The 13087-nt window shown below is 50.8% G+C and overlaps 1 protein-coding gene across 1 annotated transcript in view; it reads right to left on the reverse strand.

Moving 5' to 3' along the window:
• The window catches only part of LOC146799298 (uncharacterized), a 216288-nt gene that overhangs the window by 100092 nt on the left and 103109 nt on the right, over positions 1–13087 (reverse strand). Inside the window, exon 3 of the mRNA XM_085626828.1 lies at positions 9925–10905. Coding sequence (XP_085482954.1) covers positions 9925–10850 — 926 coding nt within the window. The 5' untranslated portion in view covers positions 10851–10905. The remainder of the gene's footprint in view (positions 1–9924; positions 10906–13087) is intronic.

A 13087-nucleotide genomic window follows, 5' to 3' on the forward strand; every position in this document is an offset into this window, starting at 1 on the left:
ATGATCTGCCGCCGGAGGTTGCTCTTCGGATGCGGGGGACGAGGTCGACGGAGTGGAGCTCGCGGGTGGGGGTGTAGAAGCAGAGTCGTCTGTGGAGGTACGCTGGTCCGGTGTTGGAGTGCCTTGTGTGCGTGGGTGAGGAGCTTGAAGGTTATCCTCTTGTTGACGGGGAGCCAGTGCAGGTCTCTCAGGTGGGGTGTGATGTGGCTGCGGCGAGGGATGTCGAGAATCAGGCGTGCAGAGGCGTTCTGGATGCGATGAAGCAGTTTCAGGAGTTTGGCCGAGGCTCCTGCGTGGAGGGTGTTTCCGTAGTCCAACCTGCTGCTGACGAGGGCCTGGGTGACCGTTCTTCTCGTTTTGGTGGGGATCCACTTTTAGATCTTACAGAGCATGCAGAGGGTGATGAAGCAGGAGGAAGAGACGGCGTTGACCTGCTTAGTCGTGTAGAGGGTGGAGTCTAGGATGACCACTAGGTTGCGTGCTTGGTCAGTGGGTGTTGGAGATGTTTCCAGTGCAGTCGGCCACCAGGTGTTGTCCCAGGCCGAAGGGGTGGATCCGAGGAGGAGGACCTCCGTCTTGTCCGAGTTCAGCTTCAGTCGGCTGTTCCTCATCCATTCGGCGACTGCCTTCATTCCATCGTGGAGGTTGGTTTTGGCGGTGTGGGGGTCCTTGGTGAGGGAGAGTATCAGCTGTAAGAGATGTTGAAGTCGTGCAGTCGGGCGACGTGGGCGAGCAGTGCCATGTAGATGTTAAACAGCGTTGGGCTGAGGGATGAGCCCTGGGCTACGCCGCAGATGATCTCAGTGGCTTCGGAGCGGAAGGGGAGGGGGGGTTGGGAAGAAGAGGAGGAGGGGGGGGGGGGAGGCAGACGCTCTGTGTTCTGCCGAAGGAGGAAGGAGGTGGTCCAGTCCAGGGCCTTCTCTTGGATCCCGGCGTCATGGAGGCGTGTTCGTAGTGTGCGGTGGCAGACCGTGTCGAAGGCGGCTGACAGGTCCAGGAAGATGAGGGCTGCGGTTTCTCTATTGTCTAGCAGGGTCCTGATGTCATCGGTGGCGGCGATGAGGGCAGTTTCGGTGCTGTGGTTGCTGCAGAACCTAGACTGGGATGGGTCCAGGATGCGGTTCTCCTCGAGGTAGCGGGTCAGTTGTTGGTTGACGGTTTTCTCGAGGACCTTCACCAGGAGCAGGGAGATGGGCCGGAAGTTCTTGGGGTTCGCCTTGGGTTTCTTGAGTAAGGCGTTTATTTTGGCGTGCTTCCAGCTCTCCGGGAAGGTTGCTGTCTCGAAGGAGATGTTGATGGCTTTCCGGAGATGGGGTGCGATGGTGGTGCTGGCTTTGTTGACGGTGTAGGCATGGGTCTGACGGAGATCCAGAGTGGATGGTGTTCATGATCTTGATGGTGTCGTAGTCTATGTTGGTCCAGGAGAGCAGGTGGTTGGTGAGGATGGTGGTCGTGGGGGGCGGAGGTCTCAGTGGTTGTCGGGGCGGTCATGGCTTTGAAGCGGTCATGGATGTCTGCGATCTTGCGCTGGAAGGTGGTGGCCAGCGAGTCGCACAGGTCTTGCAAAGGTAGGATGTCGGTGTTGTAGCTGGGGTTGGAGAGTTCCTTCACGATGTTGAAGAGCTCTTTGCTGTTGTGTGCGTTGTTGTTTATGCGGTCTTTGAAGGAGGCCCTTTTGGCGGATATGAGGAGGTGATGGTGTCTGCGGGTGGCGTTCTTGTGGGCTGCGTAGCTGTCTTTTCACGGAGCCAGTTCTTCTCCAGCTTTCAGCAGGTTTGCTTGGAGGCCTGGAGGTCTTCAGTGAACCAGCTGGCTTTCTTGCTGGTGTGACTGTTGGAGGGTTTGAGTGGGGCGAGGGTGTTGGTGCAGTCGTCGATCCACTGTCTGAGGTTGCGGGCGGTGGTGTCAGGGTCGGTGGGTGGGCTCTGGGCAAGGGTGGTGGTTAGGTGGTCTTCGGTGACTTTGCTCCAGCAGCGGCGATGCATCTGTTGGGTGCAGTGGTGCGTGGTGGGTTTTCGAAAGGTGAAGCGGATGCAGCGATGGTCGGTCCAGTGGAGATCGGTGGAGTCGTTGAAGGAGACGTGGGGGCTTGCGGTGAAGATGGGGTCAAGCGTGTGGCCGGCTGAGTAGGTGGGTGTTGTGACGAGTTGTCTGAGTCCGAGGTTGGCGATCAGGGTGGTGGAGTTGGTGTTGTTATTGTTCGAGGAGAAAGTTCAGGTCCCCGAGGAGGATGTAGTCCGTGGAGGCAAGGGCGTGTGCGCTGACGAAGTCGGCGATGAAGTCGCTGAACTGTGGTCAGGGTCCGGGGGGTCTGTAGATGAGGGTTCCTCTGAGGGTGGTGTTTGGGTCAGTGTGGATCTGGAAGTGCAGGTGTTCGGCAGTGCTGAGGGTGTCGGCGGTGTTGGTCGAGACTCAGAGTGCTCCTATGGACGATGGAGATTCCTCCTCCTACTCCGTTGGTTCGGTCCCTGCGTGTGATCTTGTAGCCTTCCGGGATGGCTATGGCGATGTCTGGTGCGGAGGAAGGGTTCAGCCAGGTCTCCGTCAGGAAGGCGACGTCTTGGGAGGTTGAGTCGAGTAGGTCCCAGAGTTCAACGGCGTGTTTGCGGGCGGAGCGTGTGTTGAAAAGAATGCATCTGAGGTAGTTGGGTTCTTTCCTGGTCGGTGGGTTGGCGGGCCGGATGCTGGTGAAGCTGCAGTTCTTGCAGGAGAAGGGTCCTTGGGTGCGCTTCAGGGCGGCCAGGCAGCAGGTGCGTGATCGTCCGGCGTAGAGTGCGTGGAGGGTGCTAGAGTCGTAGCGGAGATAGGCGTCGTGGCGTCTGCGGGGTTCTGCCGCTGGGCGCGGTCCAGGGGCAGACGGGCTTGCCTGAGTGCGTCCGCACAGCGGCCGCCATAAGAAGGGGCAGTAGGAGGAAGGAGCAGCTGGGAGGAGGAGCGGGCGAATGGGTGAGCGGGTGGAGGGGACGCAGGGGTGGGAAAACAGGAGTGATGAACGGTGAAAGGGAACAGAAGGCAAGGTGGGCACAAAGGCAGGGGAATAAAAAAAACGATCACAAAGTACAGGATACTAAATACAGTGCAATTGGCAGAAAAAGAGCAGAAAACAGTACAACAAAATACAGGCCAGAAAACAGATGCAAACCTACGGCGGGCCTCGAACTGCAGTCAGCGGAAGTGGCAGCTAGAGCACGGGCACAGACCGGCGGAGCTGCGCGGCGTGGGGAGCGACCTGCCTGGTAGAAGGTTAAGGGTCGCTCCCCACTACCGCCCTGGTGGAAAGTTACTAACGGGGGACAGGACGCGCACCCCTCTGCGACAAGGCGGATTGGAGCAGGGACTCGTGGGGAGACATAGCAGCCATGACTTCACTACCGGGCAATAAGGACCGGACCCTCAAAGAGATGCTGATCAAACTCCCGCCAACCGGTAGCGGAGAAGGGAGACTCTCCCCAACAGCACAATGTGGGAAGGACACGGAGCCCCACAAGGCCCCAGTCACCCACTCCTTCCTGGAGACGCTCTTCAGCACATTGAGAGAGGACATTCAGACACTGAAAGGAGAAATTGCAAGAGAGATGAAGGAGGTGCGACGGGACATCGACGACGTGGGAGAACGCGTGGCCTCCATCGCAGATCAAGAACAAGCCTGAGAGGAGGAAAAAGAACAACTGCAGCAAGAGATTCTCTGCCTGCACACTGAAGACTTGGAAAAATCGCACTCCATGAAACATTTGGGTTGAGGGAGTTCCACCCAAAGAAGGAGGCCCGGACATTACGCAATATCTACAGGGTCTCTTCCGGAGTATACTGGATGTCCCACCGGACTTCGACATCAAAATAGACAAGGCACACAAAGTGGGTCTCCCACGTCGAGCACCGGCACTCCAGCCGGACATCCTGACCTACATACCGGACTTCCAACTAAAAGAGCGCATAGTACGCGCAGTCAGAGATAAGCAACCTATTCAATACCAAGACCACCCCATCGCCCTCTACCAAGCTCTGGCCATAACTCTCCAGAAGCGGAAGGAGTTTCGGGCGGCAACTACACACCTTCGGAACCAAGGAATTCCATACTCTTGTGGACATTCATTCCGACTAATCTTCAAGTGTCAAGGCAAATTACACCAACTCCGATCGATGCAGGACACTTGCAGGGTGCTGGGCATCGAGAACCCGCAGCCAGAGGAGGTGGAGAGCCAACAGGTCAGGACCTCAGAGATCGATGACAAAAGGTCACCGGAAGGAGAAGCACAGAGCGAGCGAGGAGACCGGACCCCACGACTATGACACAAGAAAGACAGGCGGTGCTGGAGACGCTGTTGAGGGGGAAATCCCCCCATGAGGGCATCCTAGACAATTGAGGGACAGATAAGTGGTATATGCGGGGCTGGATGGTTGGCGGAGTCATCTGATGGAAGCGGGGATGCTCAGGAAATTGGCCACACAATGCCCGTAACCTTTCTGAACACCAAGGACACGCGTAAAGGTTTGGCAGGTCCTGGACATTATGGGGTTCACGGGGATCCACAGTTGGGGTTAGGGAGGGGCGGGTGGGACACCGGTATGCAGAATGCTGACACCGAGGGGATAGGTCGCATTCAATGGAGAGGGGACACGTAATGGAACCAGAGGAGAGGTGGGACCACACGGATCTAGAGACAAACTAGCGAGAGTACCTTCCCAACAATACCATATGTCCCAACCCATAATGAAAATACTCACTCACAACGTGAGAGGTCTTAACAATCCCATTAAACAGAGGTCCATCCTCTCCTACTTGGAAAACTCTAAGGCAGATGTGTGCCTCCAAGAAACTCACCTCCTCTCCAAAGATTGGAACAGATTGAGGTCACGCGTCTTTCCCCAACAGTTTTTCCTCATCCACCCCAGATAATAAGGCGGGAGTGGCTATCTTAGAGGCCAAACGGTTCAAGGGGACAGTGGGGGAAAAGGTGGCCGAGATCAAAGGCAGACTCTTGGCCCATATATTCAAGACTGGGGGACACACCATATTGATAGGCTCTTTTTATGCACTTAACACAGGTCAGGAAAAATTTCTGAAATAGGCACACAGAGGTCATGCACGGGCAAGAACGTAAGACGATCATAGGGGGGTGATCTGAATATAGTCATGAACGATACCATAGACAAGTCAGGCAATCGATACTCACAGACAGGGGAGATATCACAGGAAGGCAGAGTGGCTCCAGTCGATGGGCTTGGTGGACTTGTGGAGGGAGGCGCACCCCCAAATATCGCAATTTTCATATTACTCTCACGCACATAAAACGTATGCACGTCTGGATCACATGTTGGGTAAGGTGGAGATCAACAAGTTGGTGGGAGAGGTTGACATTTCTCCGGCGGCGCTTTCGGATCATGATGCGGCGACTGTCTGGCTTCAGTTACTACCGCAACGGAAACCACAGAGAGGCTGGAGACTGAGGAAAACTATGCTCCACAAAGAGGTGGTAACACTACAGCTTACTAAGTGCATCAAGGGGTACCGGGAAGTAAACGACTCCACAGACATATCAGTAGCTACATTCTTGGGGGCCCTGAAAGCGGTGTGGAGGAGGGAACTAATTGAGATCTCAGCGGCAGAAGTTAAAGAGTGCAAGGAAAAGAGGGCGGATCTTACAGCAAAAGTGCTGGAGCGCGAACGGGTGCATAGCTGACGGGGGAACCTAGAGTGTGGCGGCAGCTGAAAGTGGCGGGGCGCAATTGGCGGAGCTAGACCTTGACAAGGCAGAGTATGCGGCGCTGAGACTCAAGCATTCCTTTGACAGCAGAGGGGCTAGAACGGTACGCCTGCTGGCAGGTAAACTCAGGGCGAGACATCAGATGAGGGTACAGACAACAGAGAACGTCAAGGGGGGAGGGCCTCACGGAAGAGGAGGACATAGCGCACGCATTTAGGGACCGCACGCATTTAGGGACTTCTATACAGACTTATACACCCGGAAAAATAAGTCGGAGCGACTGATGACATCCTACTTGCAAGGGGAACACATGTCCACGCTAATTAGGGACCAGACAGAGTTGCTGGATGCCCAGATTCGGATTGAGGAGGTGATTGGGGCGATAGCACGGCTCAAGCCTCTCAAGTCACCAGGACAGAACGGCTTCTCGGGGGGGTTTTACAAGTCCTTTTGCCACCTGCTAGCACCGGTCTTGACACAACTGTTTAATTCGAGGGGCCAGGCTCCCCTCCGATATGTTGGCAGTGTCTATAGTGGTCCTACCTAAGCCTGGAAAGGACATGAGGAAATGCAGCTCGTACCGTCCGGCGTCCCTACTGAACGTAGACCTCAAGTTGTTCACGGGCATCTTGGCGGCGAGACTGGGTCCAATGATGCCCGGAATAATAGACCCTGATCAAGCGGGCTTTATCCAAAATAGTCAAGGTGGGGACAACACGAAACAGATCCTTCACTTGATCGACGAGGCCCACCAAACGAACATGAATGCACTGCTGTTGACTGCTGACGCAGAGAAGGGGTTCGATCGGGCCAACTGGGGCTTCCTAGACTGCACGCTGGTTCACTTTGGGTTGGGGGAAAGATTTAGAGCGTGGGTAGTGAGCTGCTATAGTTCTCCCGCCGCCTCCGTTAGGGTTAACAGGATCTCCTCTTGTCCCTTCCCCATACAACCAGGCAGGGGTGCCCGCTGTCAACCCTCTTTTCACCTTATACATCGAGCCGTTAGTGCAGAGGGTACGGGATGACCTGGACATCAGCGGCATACCATTTGGAGGGTAAAGGCACGTTATAAGCCTATACGCTGATGACATATTGGCATCACTAGAGGCCCCCCCCTGTGAGGTCGGTTTCGGCGTTCTTGCTGGAGTTGGAGGTCTTTGGGAGGGTCTCTAGCTTCAAAGCCAATGTGGGAAAGTCGCAGATACTGTCTGGCTGGGGCATGGCTCTGTTCATTGAGGGGGGAGACAGCGGTTCTCGGGGATACAAGTAACAGACTCGATCCCATACTTAGGGATCGAACTGGCTCAGTCGGTTCAACAAACGATCACCATGAATTACGACAAACTTGCCAGACAGATCAAGAGAGGTCTCTAGGCATGGCGACACCACCAGCTGTCCCTAATGGGTCGCGTGGCCGCAATCAAGATGTCGGCCCTACCAAAAGCACTGTACCGATTTCAAACGCTACCTGCCAAACCACAGAGAGGGACACTTAATGCATTACAGAAGGATAAGCTAATACGTATGGGTAGGGGCGAGACCATGCATGCGTCGAGAGCTCGGCTTCCTGAGAGTGGAAGAGGGAGGTTTGGGGATCCCGAATCTAGCGGAGTACTATAGAGCAGCTCAACTGAGGTACCTGGTTGAATGGAACTGGGAGGAGTCCAAAAGCGGTGGCTGTTCCAAGATAGAAGGTTGGCTCAGATTTCACTGTGGAAGGTTCCTTTTTTGAGAAAGGCTTTTAGGCCGCAAGGTCTAATGGGGTACCCTATTGCCAGGGCGGTGATGGACGCATCGGAGGAGGTGGCCGCGAGAAGAGGGCTTACGTCATTCCCCTCCCCGATGACGGCTTTTTTGAGAACAGAGAGTTCTCCCCGGCAAGGGATGTTAAGGCGTTCAGAGACGGGTAAGCAACGCCTTGTAAGGCAGCATGCCACTTGTTTAATCTAGACGGGATTATTCCCTTCTCTGAGGCAAGATTACACACTCCCAGAGACAGAAAGGTATCGCTATATGCAGGTCAGACACTGGCTCCTACACCCGTACATACACACCAAAGTCAATAGAAAACTGGCAAAATATGAAAAATGGCTGGTCACAAAGATATCGGATAAAAAGTTGATTTCCGAGCTCTATGGAATGCTGCACAAGCTGGCGCCCACAAAGCCTACACCCAGTCAGACGATGGATGAGGGAGCTAGGTAGGGACCTATCGAAGAAGGAATGGGGGGGATATTTATTATAGTGCCAAACATACAGCGAGAAACACTGCCAGTAATGAAACAGTCTTTAAGATAGTCACATACTGGTACCCGACACCTGTGCGCTTACACCAGGGGAACCCAGACCGTAGCCCTACCTGCTGGCGGGGCTGTGACATGGAAGGGACTTTGCTACACTTGCTATGGGACTGCCGTGTTTCGGTCTAATTACTGGCCTCAAATCTTAGATGACATTAATAGACCATTTGAGACACAGATTCCACGATTCCCGGCCTATGTGATATTAGGATTGCCCAATCCCCTAACATTTTCACTGAAGTCCCTCAAAGGAAAACAGTTGGGCTTAGCTCTGGGGGCGGCACTTTAAAACATTTTAACGCACTGGGGCACGCAAACGGTACCCACCCATACAGGTTGGCTCCATAAACTGTGGTACATTTTGGGGATGGAACGCATACAGCCCTCACTCACAGGCTCGGTGATTTAAAGAGGTTTGGCGGCCCCTCCTGACCCCGTTGTCCATCGAATTCAATGAAATTACGTGTCCAAAGTACCTCCGACTCCGTTTAACAGCAACGGAAGATACTTCTGGGATTAAGTGATCTCTGATAATGCCCAATCTCTTCACAATGGCGTCATAGGGGAATGAGGAAATATGCATACCAGTGTTGGGGGGGGGGGGGGGGGGGGGGGGAGGTGGATGGGGGGGATTTCACGGTTTCGTTTGGTAAGGGTAAGTTCTCAGCCTTTTTCAGTTAAGCCTACTCATCTCTCTGTAGCATACGGACTGCCTCGCATGCACCGGGTGAAATATATTGAAATTGAAGGTCGCAGTAGTGCTGGCTGTACTAAAAATATACTCCTGCATAATTGTTCAATGTACACTAAATGGCAGAGCTGCACTTGTATGTACAATAATACTGCTAATAAAAAAAGTTAAACCTAAAACTAAAGGGGGGGGGTGGGGCATGAGTCCTAGATACCTCATGACTCAAAAGACTTCTTCAAAGAAAAACAAGTTCCAACGGACAGAGCCCCAAACTAAATGATAGGAGTATGCACAGCAAGTGGATCTATAGCACCACATATAGCACCACATGCAATTAACATTTATTTTTGTACAGTCCCTGTCATCCATTAGCTACTGTGGTTTGACTGGCTTTTCCCACTGATTGGCATCGGCACACATCATGTAGTGGATTTGAGCTACTTAAAAAAGTAATTCCCATACACGATGTTCACACCAGCGATAGGATAATTAACCCTGTCTAACTTGATCCAGTGGTCTTAGGCCCTTCCCAATCCAGTCTTACAAAAAAAACAAAAAAACATTTAATATGTTGCCCAGTAGCTGCAAAATACTACCACACCACTCACAAATATTTACATCCTCCAGTACGCTATATTTATTTTAACTTTGTTTCTATATGGACGGCTGCCATGTTGGAACAGTACAGTAAAATGGACACCAGTACAGTAAAATGGACACCAGTGAACATGGCCATCTTGGAATCAAACAAGATGGCAGCTGCGCACACATGCATGCATATGTGTCACAAGATGAGTACACACGTTTGTTTACACTACAAACAAAAACCTGTTTTGGTCAGCCCATAAATCTGAACGAAAGGGACACGGCATACCAATATTATCTAGACCTATCACTTCAATGAAATGAGAAACTTGACAAAAGAGTGTGTTCTTGAACTGAATAAAAATAGAGGTTTGGTGACTATATCCGGCACTAAGGTATAATGTTTTAAACATGTGTATATGTTGGCATACTTGTAAACAATCTGTTGTGGTATAACTGAAAAATATGTCTCCTTTAGAAGCTAACCAGTGTGTCTTGCAATATCTGGGCTGTTTTTGTAATGCAGGAATCAAAGAAAATGGTTTATCTGTCACAATTTGGCAAAGCAAGTTTGCTATCTTTCACAATTTGGCAAATCATGGCAGGCAATAGTTTAACAAAATAGGAAAATTGTCATACTTACATGTTGAGATGGGCCTGATGGAGCATACTGCCCTGGTGCTGGATATGATCCAGGAGGAGCAGAAAATTGGCCTGGTGGTGGAGGACCCCATGTCCCAGGTGGAACGGAACCCCATGGTACTGCAGGTGCAACTCCAGCTGGCTGGGAGTATGGCCCTGTGGTTGAATAAGGCAGGTTTGGTGCTGGATACTGCGCTCCCATCGTTGATCCGTACGGCCCAGATGGCATGGTGCCCCATGGCCCAAGAGGTGAAGGGGCAGCTGGATCTGTTGGACCAAATGGCCTAGGAGGTACAGGGAATGGAGCACTCGGTGTAGGATATGGCACAGAAGGGGCAGAAGAAGGCCCAGATTGACCAGGATATGAACTTGGGGGCCCAGGCGCGGGAGGGTTTGGATGGAATCCTGGTGCACTTGCAGGGGCTGATGGGTAAGGCCCCACAGGTGCAGAAGGATAAGGACCAGCAGGAGCAGAGGGATACTGTCCTCCAGGTCCTGGTGGGTACTGTCCGCCAGGCCCAGACGGATACTGTCCAGCAGAAGGGTACTGTCCAGCAGGAGCAGAAGGGTACTGTCCAGCAGGAGCAGAAGGGTACTGTCCAGCAGGAGCAGAAGGGTACTGTCCAGCAGGTCCAGAGGGGTGCTGTCCAGCAGGTCCAGAGGGGTGCTGTCCAGCAGGTCCAGGTGGATATTGTCCCGGAGGGTGCTGTCCAGCAGGTCCAGAAGGGTACTGCCCAGCCGGCCCAGGGGGGTGCTGTCCAGCAGGTCCAGAAGGGTACTGCCCAGCCGGCCCAGGGGGGTGCTGTCCAGCAGGTCCAGAAGGGTATGGTGCAGTAGGTGCAGGCACTTGTGTCCCAGAAGACGAGGGAGCAGTCGGTGTATTTCCCCAAGCATTAGAACTTGCCCATCCCTGGGGCTGGGGATCATTTCTTGGGTTGTTTACGTTTGTGTTCTTAGTAGAATCTGGTAAAGCATCTGCCAACTAAGATAAAACAAAAACAATAGTTTAACTGATGGGAAACTGACTGCTTAAAAGAACCAGTATTTTAAAAATGTGCACTTGTCACAGGAATGATACCAACTCTACTTCAATACTAAAAAGACCGCATTCCAATACACTAAACAGAGATCCAGTGAAAGAAGGCAATGACTATGAAAGAGCAACAATGTAAAAAAAGAAAGTCTCCACTTACCTTACATAACTGGATGATAGAAGAGGAAACACCAGCCTCAACTAGAGCCAATTACAACATGACCAAAAGAACAATGAAATGGCACACGGAATTTTATTTTAAAGTGGCAGTCAATACACATTCTCTGCACTCCTTTTATACTTAATACAATTCATGGGTTCACAGTTTGTTTGTGCCAGATTCACAAAAAAGAGAAAAAAAACATGGAGGTTTTCAACCTTGCAGGGATATAGACTACTACTTTTAAAAATTAAAGTTTACTAGGATTAAGTCTGGTAACCACATCCCTCATGGTCACACCAATTCGAAAGATGTTCCCTTCCATTCCCTCTTTGAAGAAGAGTTAACTAAAAGCAAACTGCTAATATTTTCCAGAAAAGGAAGTCGGAGGAGTTTATTAACATCCATTTGTAGGCATTCACAAAATCGAAAGAACTTTCCAACCCCGCAAAATTCACTCTCTCATAGTTTTAAGCACACACAAAATCAGTTGAATAGTGTGAAATCATATTTGGTGAATTGAAAAGTGCACTTTTACTCAAGGATAAAAGCAGGTGCAAGTCTGACTTATATGCGCAAATACTTTTGAGATTCAGAACGTTTTTAAAAGCTGCAAGTTATCCGCTTCCATAAGACAGATACGTCTCAAGTAGTATTCTAAAGAACCCTCCTTCCCACCAGGGTAGTTTTTCTTTAACGTACAAATTGCCCTTCACGCAGTACATAAAACACTCCTATCAGTCAGACACTTGCCTTCATTTCAGTAGTAAATTCCACAAAACAGGTCAGAACTTAAAGCAAAAAAAGAAAAACCCAACCACACAAATTAATTTAACGGGCAAAAAATAAAATCACAACTGCAGTTTTAATTATGTTCAAAACACTTCATACATTCAGGGTTATCACTGACCGAATTACCATGCAGTTTAAAACTAGGGTCTCCATTCATTCATACTGCAGTGGCTTTGTCATAAAAGGTTAAACCAATTTGTCCTAGTTCTAAATTGGCTTTCTGTGGGATAATAGTTAAGAACCTGTAGGGAATAATCTTAAATTCCTCTCGCGGAATGCAGGTCACTAAAGCCAAAAAATGTAGGAGTTCCATTCATGCGGAATAATCACTTTAGCAGGAAAAAATATTCCTACTGTTGTGAACCATGTCTAAACCCCGCTTTTTCACTAGGTCATTATTCCATCTCCCTCGTCTGTGAAACTAACCCCTATAAGATTTTACTAAATAATTTACCTTTTCTTTAAAATATTCTCATAACATTATCTTTGCAGTCCCCAATCTCTATAGAGCATCACCGTGGTGAACTTGGCTTCTTTTCGTGCCCTTTACCATTTGTTATGTTATTTATACTCCAAGCGCTCTTTCAGCAACGGTTTCTTGGCGCTGAAACATACATGGGAATAGGAGTTAAGAAAGTAGGAAACTGCGCTATGTCAGCAGTGATATGCTTGTCTAACTAATCCAGACTAAGTTTTTCCTGAAGGACCGGAGCACCTAGGGCAATGACCCCAGCAGCAGCCACTACTCTGCATTCAACCACAGCAATTACCACAATGGCTGGAGCAACAGCAGCAACCACAATAGCTTCAACCACGCAGTGACTACTGCACCAACAAGAAGCCATAATACAAACCATAACTCCTGCAATCACAGCAGCAACAGTTGTGAAAACAGCAGGGACCACCTCAGCAATGACAGCTTCCACCATAGTGGTGACACTAATAGTAATCAGTTATAATAATCCATGACAGTAGGAACAATAGCAGCCACATCTGCCACAACAGCAACCACATCTGTTACCATGGCAGAGACAATGACTGCCAGCATAACAGGGGCCACACCAGCAACCACTGCTGTAACCAGAGCAGAGGTCACAGTGACAGCCCCAACTGACATCATGGTTGGGGAAATAGCAACAGTAGCTACAGTTGTAACCACAGTAAAGTCAATAGCAACAG

This window comes from Triturus cristatus, chromosome 9 (assembly GCF_964204655.1).
Source record: "Triturus cristatus chromosome 9, aTriCri1.1, whole genome shotgun sequence".
NCBI classification, from domain to species: domain Eukaryota; kingdom Metazoa; phylum Chordata; class Amphibia; order Caudata; family Salamandridae; genus Triturus; species Triturus cristatus.